The sequence below is a fragment of the Scyliorhinus canicula genome, chromosome 18, assembly GCF_902713615.1.
Source record: "Scyliorhinus canicula chromosome 18, sScyCan1.1, whole genome shotgun sequence".
NCBI classification, from domain to species: Eukaryota; Metazoa; Chordata; class Chondrichthyes; order Carcharhiniformes; family Scyliorhinidae; genus Scyliorhinus; species Scyliorhinus canicula.
Genome location: NC_052163.1, coordinates 47,525,912 through 47,545,365, shown reverse-complemented (window position 1 = coordinate 47,545,365; position 19,454 = coordinate 47,525,912). Strand labels below are relative to the sequence as shown.

General features: G+C 48.0%; 1 protein-coding gene and 1 non-coding gene across 6 annotated transcripts in view; one reads left to right on the top strand and one right to left on the bottom strand.

The window, feature by feature from the left end:
• b3gntl1 (UDP-GlcNAc:betaGal beta-1,3-N-acetylglucosaminyltransferase-like 1) overlaps window positions 1-19,454 on the bottom strand; it is a 432,810-nt gene that overhangs the window by 352,378 nt on the left and 60,978 nt on the right. For 4 of the 5 annotated variants that reach the window (XM_038777401.1, XM_038777404.1, XM_038777403.1 and 1 more), the window contains one exon: window positions 18,448-18,543. The exons of the other annotated variant lie outside the window; for it this stretch is intronic. In XM_038777401.1, the coding sequence (XP_038633329.1) occupies window positions 18,448-18,543 (96 nt within the window). The remainder of the gene's footprint in view (window positions 1-18,447; window positions 18,544-19,454) is intronic. 5 annotated transcript variants of the gene reach the window in all.
• Window positions 17,353-17,426, top strand: trnak-cuu. Its single transcript has one exon. It is a non-coding gene; the product is annotated as a tRNA-Lys (tRNA).

Here is a 19,454-nt window from a genome sequence, read left to right as displayed (position 1 = left end):
TGTACGAGGTGTTTGAGGAGTGTGACAGAGGTGCGGTGGCAGAGTCTTTCAGCGTAGTCTGTGTTGTAAGTCGACTTGAGTGGGTTTTTGATCTGTAGTCCTTTCGGGATCTTGTCTGCTTTTTTGCATCTTTGTAGAAACTGAATGTCAGTGTCTATATGCGCGATCTTCCTGGAGATCCTCTCCACTTTGAGCCGGCAGTTTGCGGTGTCAATGGTAGCCATGATGTGGAGATGCCGGCGTTGGACTGGGGTGAGCACAGTAAGAAGTCTTACAACACCAGGTTAAAGTCCAACAGGTTTGTTTCAAACACGAGCTTTCGGAGCACGGCTCCTTCTTCAGGTGAATGGAAAGGCTTGTTCCAGAAATGTTTATGTAGACACAGTCAGAGATGCCCCGGAATGCGAGCACCTGCAGGCAATCAAATCATCAAAGATGCAGAGAGAGAGGTAACTCCAGGCCAACAAGGCCAACACACCAGGCCGTCCTATCGTTTCAGGCAATGGGACCCTGTGTGAGAACCTCTCTGGCCACATCGAGGGCATCTTGAAACCCATCGTACAAGGTACACCCAGCTTCTGTCGCGACACGACGGACTTCCTACAGAAACTCAGCACCCATGGACCAGTTGAACCAGGAACATTCCTCGTCACAATGGATGTCTCGGCACTCTACACCAGCATCCCCCATGACGACGGCATTGCTGCAACAGCCTCAGTCCTCAACACCGACAACTGCCAATCTCCAGACGCAATTCTGCAACTCATCCGTTTCATTCTAGACCACAACGTCTTCACCTTCGACAACAAATTCTTCATCCAGACGCACGGAACAGCCATGGGGACCAAATTTGCACCTCAATATGCCAACATCTTCATGCACAAGTTTGAACAGGACTTCCTCACCACACAGGACTTTCAACCGATGCTATACACCAGATACATCGATGACATTTTGTTCCTTTGGACCCACGGCGAGACATCACTGAAACGACTACACGATGACATCAATAAGTTCCATCCCACCATCAAACTCACCATGGACTATTCTCCAAATTCAGTTCCATTCTTGGACACACTCGTCTCCATCAAGGACGGTCACCTCAGCACCTCGCTTTACCGCAAGCCCACAGATAATCTCACGATGCTCCACTTCTCCAGCTTTCACCCGAAACACATTAAAGAAGCCATCCCCTATGGACAAGCCCTCCGTATACACAGGATCTGCTCAGACAAGGAGGAGCGCAACAGACACCTACAGATGCTGAAAGATGCCCTCGTACGAACGGGATATGGCGCTCGACTCATTGATCGACAGTTCCACTGCGCCACAGCAAAAAACCGCACCGACCTCCTCAGAAGACAAACACGGGACACCACTGACAGAGTACCCTTCGTCGTCCAGTACTTTCCTGGGGCGGAGAAACTACGACATCTTCTTCGCAGCCTCCAACACATCATCAGCGAGGATGGACATCTTGCCAAGGTCATCCCCACACCCCCACTACTGGCCTTCAAACAACCGCGCAACCTCAAACAAACCATTGTTTGCAGCAAATTACCCAGCCTTCAGAACAGCAACCACAACACCACAAAACCCTGCCAGGGTAATCTCTGCAAGACATGCCAGATCATCGACATGGACACCACCATTACACGTGGAAACACCACCCACCAGGTACGCGGCGCATACTCGTGCGACTCGACCAATGTAGTCTACCTCATACGCTGCAGGAAAGGATGTCCCGAAGCGTGGTACATTGGCGAGACCATGCAGACACTGCGACAACGAATAAACGGGCATCGTGCGACTATCAACAGGCAGGACTGTTCCCTTCCAGTTGGGGAACACTTCAGCAGTCAAGGACATTCAGCCTCTGATCTCCGGGTCAGCATTCTACAAGGAGGCCTTCAGGAGACGCGACAACGCAAAATTGCTGAGCAAAAACTTATAGCTAAGTTCCGCACGCATGAATGCGGACTCAACCGGGATCTGGGATTCATGTCTCATTACATTCGGCCCCCACCAACAAGCCTGGACTTGCAGAGGCCTACCGACTGAACTGGCTTGGGACAATTCACACCTCTTTAACCTGGAGTTACCTCTCTCTCTGCATCTTTGATGATTTGATTGCCTGCAGGTGCTCGCATTCCGGGGCATCTCTGACTGTGTCTACATAAACATTTCTGGAACAAGCCTTTCCATTCACCTGAAGAAGGAGCCGTGCTCCGAAAGCTCGTGTTTGAAACAAACCTGTTGGACTTTAACCTGGTGTTGTAAGACTTCTTAATAAGACCTGATGAAGAACAGTGACTAGGTCCATTAATATGCCACTGCAATGTGTTCGGACTGATTCTGATTGGCTGAGGCGTTGTCATGGAGAAAGCAACAACGAGAGGCTCCTCCCAGGTAATTCTGGGTGTGATCTACTGGCCGTGTCCCACCCAAATGGTAGCACAGCGTGGCCGGTAGATTCCAGAGAGGCCACTTCCATGATTTACCCAGCTCGCCGCACCTCATGAGACTAACAGGATCGAACCCGGGTCCTCAGCGCCATGAGGCAGCAGTGCTAACCGCTGCACCACCGTGCCACCCCTCATCAAATTCAACTGACCGGTGGGAGGAGCCAGCCAAAATTATAAAGGTTGCTTCTTTTAAAATATTGGACACAGAGCAGAAGCACAGAGCAGAAAGAAGAGAGAGGTCATTTAGTTGGTGGGCAAGCAAGAAGCGAAGGCGACATGGGGACTGACAGAACACACCAGAAATCAACCCACTTCAACTGCTCTAAACAACTGAAAAGACTTTAAAATGAACTCAACCCCAGGATTGGTAAGTATATCCTTTGGTCCCCAGAAAGCCCCAATTAGCTTGGTGTTGAGGCAGAGGGAATTGTCTAAAACTGTGTAAATTTAAAGATACTCGTTGTGCTGCTATAGTCCTTTTTTCTTCGACATTATAGTAGCTGGTTGTGTCTGAGTAGTAGTAATAATAATAATAATAATCACTTATTGTCACAAGTAGGCTTCAATGAAGTTACTGTGAAAAGCCCCTCGTCGCCACATTCCGGCGCCTGTTCAGGGAGGCTGTTACGGGAATTGAACCAGCGTGGCTGTTCTTGTTCTGCATTACAAGCCAGCTGTCTTAGCCCACTGTGTTAAACGAGCCCCAGAGTATACTGACCAGCCTGGTTGACTTCTTCCCTTCCTAAATAAAATGAATCAAATCTGGCTTTTGTGTGTCACCCACTCGCCTCTCTTTTCTTTCTGGTGAATCACAGAACCAGAACATAATTCCGAAGACTAGAACCGTAAGGATCCGGGCGCCTCGAAAACGTTCACTCAAGTGGGTTCACTGGTCAGGCATAAACAGTGACCCACTCTCTCTCTCATCCCAGTGTGACACTTCCACAGTTCAGAACCACTTGCAGGAGAGAGGCACAAACATCCAAGAGTGGTAGCCGGGACCACCGTGTTTGGAATAAACGAGCCCTTCCACATTCCAGTGGTATTTCCAATATCTTGAAAGATTGGTCTTCAAGGAAAGAACAGTTACATTTTCATACATAGTGGTGGATCTTCCAAGTCACAGCGAAATGGACTTAAAGATGGGATGGGGAGAACATTCTGGAGGTCCAGTCAGAAGCCAGACAATACCACTCTCCAAAAGTGGGTCATCACCAGCAGGGGCATGTCGGAATGAGCATAATTAAGTGCCCACCCATGAGCTGATGGGTTGCTGGGAATGTTATAGTGGGCGGGCGCACAGGCTCCTCACTGAGGGCCAACCCTGGCAAGTGGCTGGAGGTGGCTTTCTGGGGGCTAGTCTGGAGAGTTGCCAGGCCTACGATTCTTACCACTTCCTCCCCTCCAACTAGGAAGCAGTGATCAGCAGGGCACAGGAACGATGGCTGCTGGCCATTCTGTGGAGCCATGACCCCCTCCATAGTGCTGGCCTGAAAGCGATGGGCGCCATTCATTTATTTTTAAAATCCAAACCTCTTCACAAGGGATCCTGAAGATAGAGGCGCTCTCCCAGTCAATTCCTGCGGATCTGCCATCCTTCCAAGGCTGCCGCTCCTCTGATTGGGCGCGCAGCCTCCGCAGTCCGCTCTGCTCAAATCGCAACTCAGTAGACCCCGCTAGCCATGTGCACATCGCCGATAGCCATGGAGTCTTGACCCAGATTGGTCCCATACAGCAATTATTGCTTTTATACCCAGTGTGTGCTGCGAGATCAATACAAGACACTTGAGAAACATTACTCAAATTATGCTGGATGCCTCAGGTCATTGACCCCACTGCCTTAACAATCATAGTTTAGACAGGTGTTTAATTTCCTAAACATCCTACAAAAACACAAAACATACAGTGCAGAAGGAGGCCACTCGGCCCATCGAGTCTGCATCAACCCACCTAAGCCCTCACTTCCACCCTATCCCCGTAACCGAATAACCCATCCTAACCTTTTTGGTCACTAAGGGCAATTTATCATGGCCAATCCACCTAACCTGCACATCTTTGGACTGTGGGAGGAAACCGGAGCACCCGAAGGTAACCCATGCAGAAATGGGGAGAACGTGCAGACTCCGCACAAACAGTGGCCCAGCAGAGAATCGAACCTGGGACCCTGGCGCTGTGAAGCCACAGTGCTAATCGTGTGACACCGTGCTGCCCGAACATCAGCACTCAATTCTCTGTGTATGCCCTCGACTATAAAAAAAGATTAGAATGGCCCTTTATTGAAAAGACTTTGGGCTGGATTCTCCGTCGGACAAATCCTCCGTTTCGCCAGCAGTGTGCCAAGGTACCACTGCCAGCTGGCATGGGCACTGCCAGGGTGCCAAATTGGCATTGTTTCTGCACTTGCAATTGGACCGGGGTTGGCCGGCGTAGGTGCTCGGGGGGGGGGGGCAGGGAACCTCCCATATTGTGCTCGAGCAGGGGGCGGGGGAAGGCCGGGGATTCCTTCGGGGGCCATGGAGATTGAGACGCAATTTTTGGGTAGTGCCGGCGAGCTGAACTTGGCAATTCTGTACCGATCCTCTCCCTGTCCTTAAGAGGGTATCCATGGCAAAGGAAAACAAAAGTCAGAATCATTACTTGGAAGTGACAGTTGGTTGGGGGCAGCACTGTGGCTGAGTGGTTTGCACTGATGTCTCACGGTGATGAGGAGCTGGGGTCGATCCCAGCCCGGGTCACTGTCTGTGTGGAGTTTGCACATTCTCCCTGTGTCTGCATGGGTTTCACACCCACAACCCAAAGATGTGCAGGGTAGGTGGATTGGCCACGCTGAATTGACCCTTAATTGGAAAAGAAAATAATTGGGTACCCCAATTGAAAAAAAAAACAAAAAAAGGAAGAGACGGTGAGGTCTCGCCGACCTGAAGTGTCAATGAGACAGAATCCACAGAGACACAGCTCCCAAGAAGCAATTCTTCCATATGAATGGGATGTAAAAGATCTCCAATTTCCTTCATCCTTGCCAGAATAAATGCTCTCCTGGAGTCATTTTTTCAAGGGCACCTTTGGCCTTTGATGGCTCCAGAAAGAGTTTTAGGGAACAGCCTCTGAGAAAGAAAGCCTGTGGGTGCTCCACCAGTAAGGACGCTACAAAGCATTTGTGTTCATTGCAGAATGTGCTGCATCCAAGTGTTATATGGGAGATCTGCTGTAGACTTAAACATAGAACAACATTGGCTAATATTTCAGAGCAGTTTGTATTTGGCTCGTAAACGACACACTATCTTATAGCATTGTATAGTTCATATTACCTCTGTTTGAATGCATCATGTTTTAGCTATTTCCTAGTTTCCTAATTTATATGTCTGTCTATCTCAGTCAATCAGTATCCCAACTGAGTGAATTATGAAGGATACATAATTCAGATTTTGGATTAGATTGGAGTTCGGGAATAAAGAAGTATTGCTACAATTGTACAGGGCTTTGATGAGACCATATCTGGAATACTGTGTGCAATTTTGATCCCCATATTTGAGGAGGGACACACTTGCATTGGAGGCAGTACAGCAAAGGTGCAATAAATTGGCCCTGTGGATGAAGGGGTTGTCGTTTGACAAGAGTAAACTGGAACTACATTTTCTGGAGTTCAAAAGAATGTTTCATTGAAACATACACAATACTGCAGTGGTCGGATAGGGGAAAGAGAAAAGGGGCTGATCATTTAGGACTGAAATGAGAAAAGATTTCTTCACTCAAAAAGGGTTGTGAAGGTTGGGAATTCTCTGCCCCACAGGCCTGTGGATGCCCCATCACTGAATATATTTAAGACTGGGACAGATTTTCTAGTGTCTCAGAGAATCAAGGGATATGGGGAGCGGTTGGGAAAGTAGATTTGAAGCCCAAGGTTAACCATGATCGTATTGACTGGCTGAGCAGGCTTGATGGGCTGAATGGTTACTCCTGCTCCTATCAGTTACGTTCTTGACGTTCACTGGATTTTCAAAGTACCCAAATATATATGTTTAGAAATCTATTTGATAGAATATTTTTGCCAGGAAAACAACCTTCTTCCTGAGCTCATTTGTCACGTGCCTAAGTAAACATGAACTGCAAAGCAAACCAGGATAGAGGGGGTTTGGAAGGGAAAGGTGTGGAAGTTTCCCCAAACAGGAGTTCATACCTGGAATCCTGTCTAACGCCCTTTACAGCAAAGATCAAAACTTTTGACACCAGTCATTTCATGAAAGAATTCTGGTGCGTAGGTATAAGGGGGCCAATAAAGAAATGGATAATGAGCAACTTCCTTGAAATCCGCCACCAGCACCGTTCAACTTTGGAGAGGGGACATGCACTTTGGCAAAGACTATAACAACATATATGAACAAGTGATTTACTAAAGCTTGTCAGTCAAAGAAAACTGTGCAAGAAGCGGAAGGTCCCATTGTTAGTCAATGATGCAGAGCCTTATGCTGCTGATTGAGTGCTGTGGCTTTTGCACGACTAACAAAGTGCTGGTTTAGGGGCTGGTTTAGCACACTGGGCTAAATCGCTGGCTTTTAAAGCAGACCAAGCAGGCCAGCAGCACGGTTCAATTCCCGTACCAGCCTCCCCGAACAGGCGCCGGAATGTGGCGACTAGGCTTTACACAGTAACTTCATTGAAGCCTACTCGTGACAATAAGCGATTTTCATTTCATTTTCAAGTCTAACCTAAGACAAAATAATAATAATCTTTATTAGTATCACAAGTAGGCTTACATTAACACTGCAATGAAGTTATTGTGAAAATCCCCTAGTCGCCACACTCCAGTGAGTATTCAGGTACACCGAGGGAGAATAACTAACGGCACATCTTTATGGACTTGTGGGAGGAAACCAGAGCACCCGGAGAAAAACCATGTAGACAGGGAGAATGTGCAGACTCCACACAGAGAGTGGCCGAAGCTGGGAAGCAAACCTGGCACCCAGGCGCTGTGAAGCAACAGAGCTAACCACTGTGCTACCGCAAGGGCATTTTACACTATTAGAGTTCTACTGTCAGCCGGTTTAGCTTAATTGGCTGGACAGCTGGTTTGTGATACGGAGGGACACCAACAGCTTGGGCTCAATTCCTGTACCGGCTGAGCTTATTCATGAAGGTCCCACCTTCTCAACGTTGCCCCTTGCCTGAGGAGTAGTGACCCTCAGGTTAAATCATCACCAGTCAGCTCTCTCTCTCAAAAATAGCCTATGGCTATATGGGACTTCGGCAACTTTCACAGAACACAGAACAGTACAGCACAGAACAGGCCCTTCGGCCCTCGATGTCGTGCCGAGCAATGATCACCCTACTCAAACCCACGTATTCACCCTATACCCGTAACCCAACAACCCCCCCCTTAACCTTACTTTTTTAGGACACTACGGGCAATTTAGCATGGCCAATCCACCTAACCCGCACATCTTTGGACTGTGGGAGGAAACCGGAGCACCCGGAGGAAACCCACGCACACACGGGGAGGACGTGCAGACTCCACACAGACAGTGACCCAGCCGGGAACCGAACCTGGGACCCTGGAGCTGTGAAGCATTTATGCTAACCACCATGCTACCGTGCTGCCCCAAATGCTACCGTGCTGCCCCAACTTGTGAAATTTCATTTCACAACTTGCATCAGAGTCTCTGATTTGGGAGGAATAATCATGAAAAATAGTATCATTCGGCCCTTTGAACCTGCTCTGCCACTCAATGTGATCATGGTTGATGCTCTATCTCCTTTCTTTAAAATAAATTTAGAGAACCCAATTATTTTTTTCCAATTAAGGGGCAATTTAGCGTGGCCAATCCACCTAACCTGCACATCTTTGGATTGCGGGGGCAAAACCCATGCAGTCATGGGGAGAATGTGCAAATCCCACACGGACAGTGACCCAGAGGCAGAATCGAACCTGGGACCTCGGCGCTGCGAGACAGCAGGGCTAACCCACTGCGCCACCGTGTTGCCCTGATGCTCTATCTGAACAGCATATTCCCTAGCTTTCCTCAACCCCTTTAACACCTTCAGAGTCTAGAAACCCATTTTCTTCTTCAATAAATTCAGTGTCTTGGCTTCCACAGCCTTCTGTGATAGAAGATTTCATAGGATCACTGCCCTTTGTGAAGAGGTTTCTTCTTATCTCAGTCTTAAATGGCCCATACAGGCAGCACGGTGGCCCAGTGGCTCGCATTTCTGCCTCACAGGCCGAGGTCACAGGTTGGACCCCGGCTCTGGGTCATTTAGCCATCTCAGATGGCCACCTGCAAGGGACCATGGGAATTATGGCCAACCCAGGACTCAGACAGATTCAGAGCTTGTGTGTGTATTTGCAACCCAGATAGCTAGACGCGATCGAAACCCCCGTTCCTTTGTATTCTAATGGCCCATTTCCCCAGAACAAAAGGACTGTACTCAGGTAACTGATACAGATACAGACTAATCGGCGCCACTCCCTTTACTCAGGGAGCCCAAAACAGCCAAGTTCAATGACTGACAAGGACACGCCCAGCCATCAAGGCACCTGCCCCTTTATTGGCCAAAATCAAAGGCAGTGATCGAAGCCTGTCAAATTATTGGGTCCAAGTTAAGGACCGCCCCAAAGAGCGCAAAATCCCAGAAGGATAAGAAGAGACACAGCCATGTGCTCGGTCTCTCTTGGTTCCGGCCTATGGCCAACCCAAATGCAGCATAACGACCAGACAGACAAGCTCAAGACCAACAATCGCTATCAGACGGATGAGCCCAGCAGAATTAGAGTCACTTATTCCATCCAGCCACGCAAGATCCAGACAGAGCCAGTTGCCCTGAAGTTAAGTATAGGTTATTGTAGTTGTTATGTGTAGTTTAACTTGTTGCGTTTTGTGTTGCATGTCGAAGTAATCCTTGTGTGTCAATAAACCATCTTTGAACCTGAACTGACTAACTGGTTGTGTGGTCCTTTGATCGATATCCGGTAAAGCCTTGTGGTGGTATCATTTGATGCCTGGCGACTCTAAAGAGCATCATTATTAATTGGCAACATTAATTGGCGACTCCGGTGCCAATTGGCAACAGTCACTGTCCATGTGGAGTTTGCACATTCTCCCTGTGTCTGCGTGGGTTTCGCCCCCACAACCCAAAGATGTACAGGGTAGGTGGATTGGCCACACTAAATTGCCCCTTAATTGGAAAAAATAATTGGGTAATCTAAATTTAAAAATAATTAAATGACCTATACAGTATCTTGAGACGGTAACTCCTTGTTCTAGATGCACCCCCCTCCCCCAGCCAGAGGAGGCAATATTCCTGCATCCAGTCTGTCCAGCCATGTCAGAGGTTTTATGTTTCAATTAGTCCCCCTCTCATTCTTCTAAATTCCAATGAATACAGACCTGTAGTTGACCCAAACACTTTTCATGCAACTATCCTGCCATCCCAGGAATCTGGTGAACCTTCGCTGCACTCCCTCTATGGCAAGTATATCCTTTCTTAGACCAAAACTGCACACAATACTCCAGGAGGGTGAATTTGGCCAAGTTCCTGTTCACTATCCAGAAACTTCTGCTGGAAATGTACATTTACAATATGCCAGTGGTCCAAGTCCAATAGCCTCTGGTATTCGCTGTTTACGAATGACCCTTGAATAAGATGCCAGAGGTAAATTGCCTCAGTGGCTAATACCCTAAAGGCTGCAGAGCCTCGTGGACAGAAAGAGGGAGAAAAAAAGGAAAAAGTAATTGAGCTATATTTTCCACTATCAGGGCTTTTAATGGCATCTGTCTTTCGTTGTTAGACTTGCCCTTGCACCCTTCAGCCCAAGACAATTTTGGCAGTTGATTTGCTGAAAGGGCAAAGGGCAACATTATCCGCTTGCATGAGGGGGAGGGGGGGGGGGGGGGGGGGACAGGGCATCAGGGACCAGAGTAAACAAGGTAAAGGAGATGAAGAATTATCTGTGTCTCTCCTTAATCAATCAATCGGATTGAACAGTTATGACATTAACAGCACCATAACCGAGAATAAAATGTAGATGAAAATTAGTGAATTCAATGTCAAATCAGGTATGAAAGAGAAACTGAGAAATAAAGTAATGGAAATAATGTTTGGATAAGGGAGAGAAAGGTAACTTTAAAAAAATTCAAATTTGCCATTTTTCAAATCTGAAGGAATGAGAGTTAATTTTCACAATAATTCATTTTTGGTGCCAGAGGGGCTGTCTGGCAGTAATTAACACTTACCACATGGTTAAAAGGGTACTTGGACTAGAATGAGACAAAACTTAACTTTCAATGGTGAGTTTATTTTGCATCTTATTTACTGTGCAAACACAGGGGGGGGGGGCGATCCTCCAATATTGAGGCCAAGTGTGCGCGGCGTCGTGAACAACGGGCACGACCTATTCTGGCCCCCACAGGGGGCCAACACGGCGCTGGAACGGTTCACACCGATCCAACTTCCTTACGCGGCGCCAAATGCGCACGCAGGCCCCGAGCCAACATGGGGTCGGTGTTCAGGGGACGGCCGCGGCGGAATGTAGGTCCGGGAAGGTGGGGGGGGGGAGAAGGGGGGGGGGGGGGGGGGGGGAGAAGGGGGGGGGGGGGGGAGAAGGGGGGGTGGGGGGGGAAAGAGGCCAGCCTGCCGATCGGTGGGCCCCAATCGCGGACCAGACCCCTTCGGAGGCCCCCACCCGGTGAAGGAGCCCCCCTTCCACCCCCCCCCTCCCCCCCCCCCCCTTCTCACCCCTCCACCTTCCCGGACCTACTTTCCGCCGCGGCCGGCCCCTGAACACCGACCCCATGTTGGGTCGGGTCCTGCGTGCGCATTTGGCGCAGCGTAAGGAAACTGGATCGGTGTGAACCGTTCCAGCGCCATGTTGGCCCCCTGTGGGGGCCAGAATAGGTCGTGCCTGGGCCCTGTTCGCGACGAGTACCTGCCGGCAGCGACCAGGTGTGGTCGGCGCCGGCGGGGCTGTCATTTTTTTCGCCGAACGCTCGGCCCATCCGGGCTGGAGAATCGCTGCTTGGCATTTGTGGCGATTCTCCGAGCGACCCGGCGCGATTATCGCGGCGCTGGTTTCGGGGGGTGGGAGAATCGCGTGCGGGGGTCAGGGCGGTGTGGCACGATTCGCGCGGCACCCCGGCGGTTCTCCCACCCGGCGTTGGGGGGGGGGGGGGGGAAAAGAGAGAAAATACCGCCCAGGAACATCACATCATTTAAAGCATTTTGATGGTGAGGCAAGCAGTCAGATTCCATTTCCACAAAATTAATGACAGAACAGCAACTTTTGGATACTGAAGTTGAACTGCATAATAGCTCCTCGTCTACTTATCCATCGTTTACATTTGCGTGTGCCGTTAGCCTCACAGGCATTTTCACAGCAAAACCTGGCCCATTTAAAACACCAACATTTAGTGTTAGCGGTGGCTGAGTTGGTGGCACTCCCACCTGAGTCACATAGTTTTAGCTTCAATTCCCACTCCAGTGCTTGAGCGCAAACATCCAGTACGGAGGGAGTGCTGCATGTTGGAGGTGTCGTCTTTTGGATAAGGCATTAACTGGAGCTTCCACCTTCCTGCCCGATTGATTTTAAAAGATCTCATTGCATTATTTTGAAGAGCAGAAGGGACTGTTCTCCACATTGTTCAATACTATATTGTTCAACCAACGCCACAAAAACTGGTTATCTGGACATTATTTCATGGCTGTTTGCAGGAGGTTGCGGTGTGCAAATTGGTTGCTGCATTTCCGACATTACAACGTTGGCTGTAAAGCATCGAGAGATGTCCAATGATTGTGAAAAGCACTATTTCAATGCAAGTCTTTATATTTAAAGAGTTGCTTCAAATTAAACCAACTTATTCTTTTGCGTTGCAATCTGTGTTTCATAATGTAATATGCAAAAACAAGGGAAGCATTTATATAGTAGAAACATGGTGAGATTTGAGACAATGGTTGCATTGTTTTAAGATTTCAGAACTCCGGTAGCTGCTTACGGAAACCGCGCATCAGCAGCAAAATTGCCAAATCATTTCTGCTTTAAACATTACTCACATTATAAGTACAGGACTTGCTGTCACGAGCCAACTGTGATGTTCGACTGGGACTGTTTTTGGCCTTTAGCTCTCCACTGAGGAATTGTGAAATGTATGAAGTTTATTTGTTTGGACGAGGAAAAAAACTTTAAAAATTTTTTTTCAATATTCACGGAGCACAACGCTTTTTTTTTTTAATGCCCCTGCCCCAAATGTTTCACCTTAATTCGGCCTGTGACGAAACTGTGAGAATCCTCCTGACGGGTCCTCGCTGATAACAGGCAATCATCAACGTTTAAAACAGAAGAGAAAACAAGATAAACAGTGGAGTAGTAGGGAATGCAGAGCTTGTAGCAGATACACAGGCACATAGCATGAGTCCCTGCCTCCAGCGGAGAGATTCATAGAACTTACAGTACAGAAGGAGGCCACTCAGCCCATCGAGTCTGCACCGGCTCCCGGAAAGAGCACCCCACTCAAGGTCAACACCTCCACCCCATCCCCATAACCCAGTAACCCCATCCAACACTAAGGGCAATTTTGGACACTAAGGTCAACTTTAGCATCGCCAATCCACCCAACCTGCACATCTTTGGACTGTGGGAGGAAACCGGAGTACCCGGAGGAAACCCACGCACACACGGGGAGGATGTGCAGACTCCGCACAGCCAGTGACCCAAGCCGGAATTGAACCTGGGACCCTGGAGCTGTGAAGCGATTGTGCTATTCACAATGCTACCGTGCTGCCCCATTTGGCACAACATCGACTTTGGTTACGTGGATAGATTGGAGAAGTTGGGACTCTTGTCCTTGGAAAGAGAAGGTTGAGAGGGGATTTGATAGAGGTTCTCAAAATCATGAGAGTTCTGGACAGAGTAGATCGGGAGAAACTGTTCCCACTGGTGAAAGAATCAAGAACGAGATGGCAGTTTTAAAGTAGTTGCCAAAAGAAACAATGGCAACATGAAGAAAAACCCTGAGAGCGTAGTGGAGGCAGATTAAATTGAGGCATTCGAAAGGCAATTGAATTATCTGAAAAGGGAAAGCTTTGCAGGGTTACGAGGAAAAGGCCAGGTTGCTGCAGTGAGTGAATTGCTCCTTCAGACACCCAGTACAGACACTTAATGGGCCACAGTGCTCCATTCGAAGCCATTCGATGATTCTAGGAGCACACCTGGACAATCTACATGCAAAGGTCAACAAGCCCAGATTCCGATCATGCATTCATGTCAGTCGCAGTTCTGCCCTGGGTGTGTAAAATTGTAAAGATTTACCTTATCAAGTAGTCAGGAAGCTAATTTCAAGGCACTGGAGAGAAAAATTGGGCAGGATTCTCCGGCCGCGCCCGCACAGTGACCGGAAATTCCTGCCTGAGGTCAATGGACATTGACATGGTCCACATCCCGCTGTGCCAATCTTACGGCGGGCGGGCAGAAGAATCCAGTCCACTAAATCTGCCCGTAGAATTTCGAAGCTGGACGCAATTTATTCTTTTTTTGATAGTGTATTGGAGGCTGTTTGTAACAAGCATCCATAGCTTCCTGCGTATACAGGTATAGCTCAGAAAATGCAGTTTATTGGAATGCATTCAACAAATTGGGCAGCACAGTGACACAGTGATTAGCACTGCTGCCTCATCGCACCAGGGAGAGTTTGATTCCGGCTTTAGGTGACTTTGTGGAGTTTGCCACTCTCACCGGGTCTGCGAGGCTTTCCCCCGGGTGCTCCGGTTTCCTCCCACAGTCCAAAGATGTGAAGGTTAGGTGGACTGGCCACGCTAAACTGTCCCTTAGTGTCCAAAAGTTAGGTGGGGTTTCGGGGATAGGGCGGGGAGTTGGGCCGCTCTTTCAGAGGGTTGGTGCAGACTCGATGGGCCTAATGGCTTCTTCTGCTGTGTAAGGATTCTATAATTCTATGGATGCCATGAAATCCTCTCAGATGACAACAACTCCTTCTTTTACTAACAATCTAACTGGTCTCCCAGATACTTTCACAGATCATGATCTCAAAGGCCTGTTTTATACTCAAGCCCTCAAACTGGATTGTCTGGCACATCTTTCAAATGGTCCATTCTGTGCCAAGCAATAGATTTTTCGACGAGAACACAGTTCACTGCATTGAAAGAATGAGGCTCCTCACTCAGAACCTGAGCAGCAGCCCGCCTTTGCCAAGAGGTCGCCTGCAGCAACCGGCCTGAAGAGGAGAAAAATGTACTCCCCCTTCCGAAAACAAGTCGGTTTGGTTCTGCTTCGTCATCTGTTCCCTTCTGCCAGTGAGAGCAAAAAAACACACACACACAAACACATACACAAACCAGACAGCCTTTCCTTCCAGACTCAATCCCGAGATGCAATTGCCGTCACACTGAGAACATATAACAACCCTGCCAAGTGACCTGGTCAACAGTAACTGAAGCAGATCATCTCCCTGCTGTGGACAATATGTGTGCTTGCACAATAGCTAATTCTGACGGCCTCCCTTGCCTCACATAATCCTTCTTGTTTTTGGCAGAAGATGAGCAGCTTCAGGCATATATTGGAGCATCTTCCTCTCATGAGAACACTCTTCACTTCCTAATGATATACTCACAGGGCGACTGGTTCCCTGTCAGATTATATCTTCTCCAGACACGTCTATTTATATATAGAGGGACTCGCCAAAAGACGAGGACAGATTCTCTCTCGGCAATATTAATAGAATTTCTGAAACCTGTTACTGTTAGTACATGTTACAAACAAAAAGACAAACAAAAAGTCGCAATTTCAGTCCCCAGCTCAGCGTTACTGAATAAGAGCAGCCTTTCACTATGAAATATAGAAATAGGTCACTCAGGTCAGAATCATTTGGTCCTCACTTTAAGTGACATTTAGACAGTCATAAGTAAATAGCCAGTTAAAGCACAATACGGAGTCTGTGCAAACTCAGGTAAACTATCTGCTTTGCTTATTGGTCGGTAAGAATGGAATGGTGGGAGCTTCACACCTGCTAGAATGGAGGAAACCCGACTGAGTCGATCCTTCCCAGGCCAGGGCTATTTCTAGGACATTACCCACAGAGGCTAGCTGTACAGAGTGCGTGGGAGAATGTGGCCTGCTGCAAATCAGTTCAATGCTAACTCAACCACCTGACATATGTTGATGCAATGTAAAAGATAAAGTAAAAAAATACAGTCATCTCACGTCAAGTAACTTGTGGCAAGGTCTGCATGCCATTAAGTATTTCCTCCTCTGGGCGGCGAATGTGGACAAGGTGCGGCGGTGGTGGGAAGAAGGGGTAGAGTGGGTTAGCATGGAGGAGGAATCTTGCAAGGGGTCAGTTTGAGGGCTATGGTGACGGCAGCATTGCCAATGGCTTCGAGTAGGTATTCAGGGAGCCCAGTGGTGCAGTCCACGGTGAAAATATGGAATCAGCTGAGGAGGCCTTTTAGGGTGGAAGGGATGTTGGTGCTAACGCCGCTGGGCGAGAATCATGGGTGTAAGCCAGGGGGGATGGATAGTGTATACAGGAGGTGAAGGGAAGTGGGGCTGGTCAAGGTGAGTGATTTGTATTTGGAGGAAGGGTTCGCCAGTCTGGAGGAGCTAAGGGAGAGGGTAGAGCTGCCGAGGGGTAGTGAGTTCAGGTATCTACAGGTCAGGGACTTTGACAAAGGTCTGGAAGGGGTTCCCTAGATTGTTGGGATACGCCCTGCTGGAGTGACTGCTGCTTTCGGATGTGGAAGGGGCGGGAAGAATTGGGGATATGTACAAGTGGCTGAGGGAGCAGGGAGGCGAGCGGGTGGTGAAGATCAAGGAGATAAGGGAAACAGAGGTGAGAATGGAGATCAATTGGGGAGTATGGAGTGAGGCACTGCGAATGGTAAACGGGACCTCCTCTTGTGCAAGGATGAGCCTGATACAGTTTAAGGTGGTGCACAGGGTGCAATGACTCGGGCGAGAATGAGTGGGTTCTTTCAGGGGGTAGCAGATGAGTGTGAGAGGTGTGGGCGGGGGCCAACCAATCATGCGCACATGTTCTGGGGTTGTGAAAAATTGGGAAGATTCTGGGCGGGAGTGTTTGCGGTCTTAGCCAGGATCGTGGAGGAGGGAGTGGACCCGGACCCTTTTGTGGCGATATTTGGGGTTTCAGAGAAGCTGGAGCTCATGGAGAGGAAGAAGGCTGATGTCATGGCCTTCGCCTCTCTGATCGCACGGCGGGACACTTTGCTGGAGTGGCGGTCGGCATCGCCACCGGGGGTAGCAGCATAGTTGGGTGGCCTGTACAACTCCCTGAGGTTAGAGAAGATAAAGTATGAGTTGAGGGGCTCAGCAGGGGAGTTCGAGAAAAGATGGGGGATGTTTGTGACCGTGTTTGAGGATCTGTTTGTCGCAGGGGGAGGGGGTGATGGGGAGGGGGGGTGAAAAAGGAGGAAAATCTGTACAAACTGCATAGTTGATTGTTGGGAAGAATGTTTCCCGGGGTGTTTATTTGCTGTAACCTACTTTGATACAAGTTTGAATAAAATGCGTTTTTAAAAAAGTATTTCCTCCTCCCTTCGCACTAAGCTCAATGTACACTTATCATGCACACCCATGTTACAGCAGGGCACACTTTGCTGCAATTATTTCTATCCATTTGTCCCACTCCCAGAGAGTGTTTCACCTCTCAAGTCTTTCCAACTACATGCTGCTGCTCTAGATACATGCATGGAATCGCACACATGATGGAACTCGGGAAAGCCCACTTTAGTCTCAGTGTATACAAGTGTGTTTTAGGGATGGGCAGGCCTTGTTAGTGACTCTCACGTTCTACAAAGAATATACTAAATAAAAACAAAATCAGCAGACAGATCTTTAAGATGCGTGGAGCAGAGGTTTCTCATTATTCCAGTCTGATGTAGCTCAGTCGGCAGAGCATGAAACTCTTAATCTCAAGGTTGTGGGTTCAAGCCCCACATTGGGTACCATTGTTGGGGGTCAGTTTAGCTCAGTTGGCTGGACAATGGTTTGTGATGCAGACTGAGGTCAACAGTGTGGGTTCAATTCCTGCATTGGCTGAGATTATTCATGAAGGCCACGCCTTCTCAACCTTGCCCCTCACCTGAGATGTGGTGATCCTCAGGTCAAATCGCCACCTTCCCCCTCAAAGGGGAAAGCAGCCTCTGGTCACCTGGGACAATGGCGACTTTATTTTACACTGGAATTATAAAAGTTGAATTCAGTGGGGAAATCCAACTTGCACTGTGGGATTAAACATCTGGCCTAATAACAATTTATTAATAAATTCACAATGGCAGCACATTGGTGCGACAGTGTTGTCGATAGCTTGCCTGGAATCCGATTCACATTAAGCTGAGCAGACATGTAAATGAGTTCATGGAATGATGTAGAGAACAGAACAGAAATACCTCTCACCTCTTCATTAAAAGATGATGAGCAAAATTCATTATTACTGATTGATTGGATTCCTCTTTGGGTTCCTTCTCAACTGCAATAATATTTCCAAATTGCTGGAGCTAATCAAATGACATCTTGGATCATCAAATGCTGCATCAGGTTTTCCTCTGTCCTAATAGCTCAATCTGGGAGTTTCACATATGGAAAAATAAACTGGTCGAGGACTAAACACTGAACATGTTTTGATGAATAAATGTATTTACTAAGGTTTCCTAACACCAGCATGTCAGAAAGAAGGATGCCAACTCACAAACCAGAACTCAATCCGTGCTGCCCCTCAATATGTATTATTTACACGTGAATGATGGTTTAAACACTTACTTGGATTAATCCTCAAATTGGATGACCAATTCGAGGAAATCAACAGCCTGAAAAAGCTGATTTCAACCACCTCTTGGTTTTCACAAGTATATCAAGCTAGTTCCAGCTGGCGCGATCTTGTACCAATCATTTAAAGGCCACTTGCATATCAACAAGGATCTGGAGCAACATACTTTATCAAAGTAAGAAAATGGAAATCTTTCCCACCTGTGTAACTAGTTGCTCCTGTGTCAGACCGTTAATCCAACGCGTATAACGCTCAGTCGAGCCCTCTGGTTCTCTCATAACTTGGCAACCAATTATCTATGGTAACAAAATACAAGGACATATTCTCATCCTGGTTTTCAAATGTCACCATTAGCTTGCCCCCCCCCCCCCCCCCCCCCCCCTTTGGGTCCTCCTCCATACGCCCAGTACCTCAGTGCTCCTCCAAATCTGATCTCTTGTGCATCCCTGATTTTAGTCACTCCTCCACTGGCAAATCATGCTTTCAGTTGTTTGGGTCCAGGCCTCTCCTCTCCTTATTGAAAGTGTTCCTTAAAACCCCTCGTCTTTGAGTGAGCCTTTGACCATCTGTCCAAAATTTCCTTACTTGGCTTGGCTCAAATAATTTTCCCCCAGAGCAACTTGGAATCTTTAATCATTCTAAGGTGCTTACAAGTAGTTGATAAGAAGCACCAACATACATAGGGTGAAAGGATAGAGGGATTGGCAAAGGTACAAACAAGAGCAAAGCATTACTTTTGGATAGTACACTCTGAGGAGGTTCTCCCCTTGAAGCTGATCCTCATTTTTCATTGGATAATCTATTAGGTTTTGTGAACCAACCTTTGTAGATTCCTACTGCTTCCATTTTTCTAGACTTGTTGGCATGTGTGCGCCAATATTTGGAGTACAAAGAGTGCAGACACAATACGCATGGCTGTGCTCTTTTTGCACTTGTGGACCATTCTATGGATACTCCTGGATGTTGCTGGACTGCTTCTGCCTAGAGACTGACTGAAGCATCTGGATGTCATGAGAAGAAAGTACAGCGAGATGTTGAAAAAGCTGGCAGGAACACACAAAAAAACCCAATTAGCCATCGCAAGTGGGCCTTGCGGGGAATTGCCACCAGGTTCTTTCAGATTGGAGGGTCCGGTAAGGGGAATGGCAGCAACCTCTGGGCAGGTATTTACTTTCACAATCTCTCTCAGGTCTGTTTAACCTGCAAT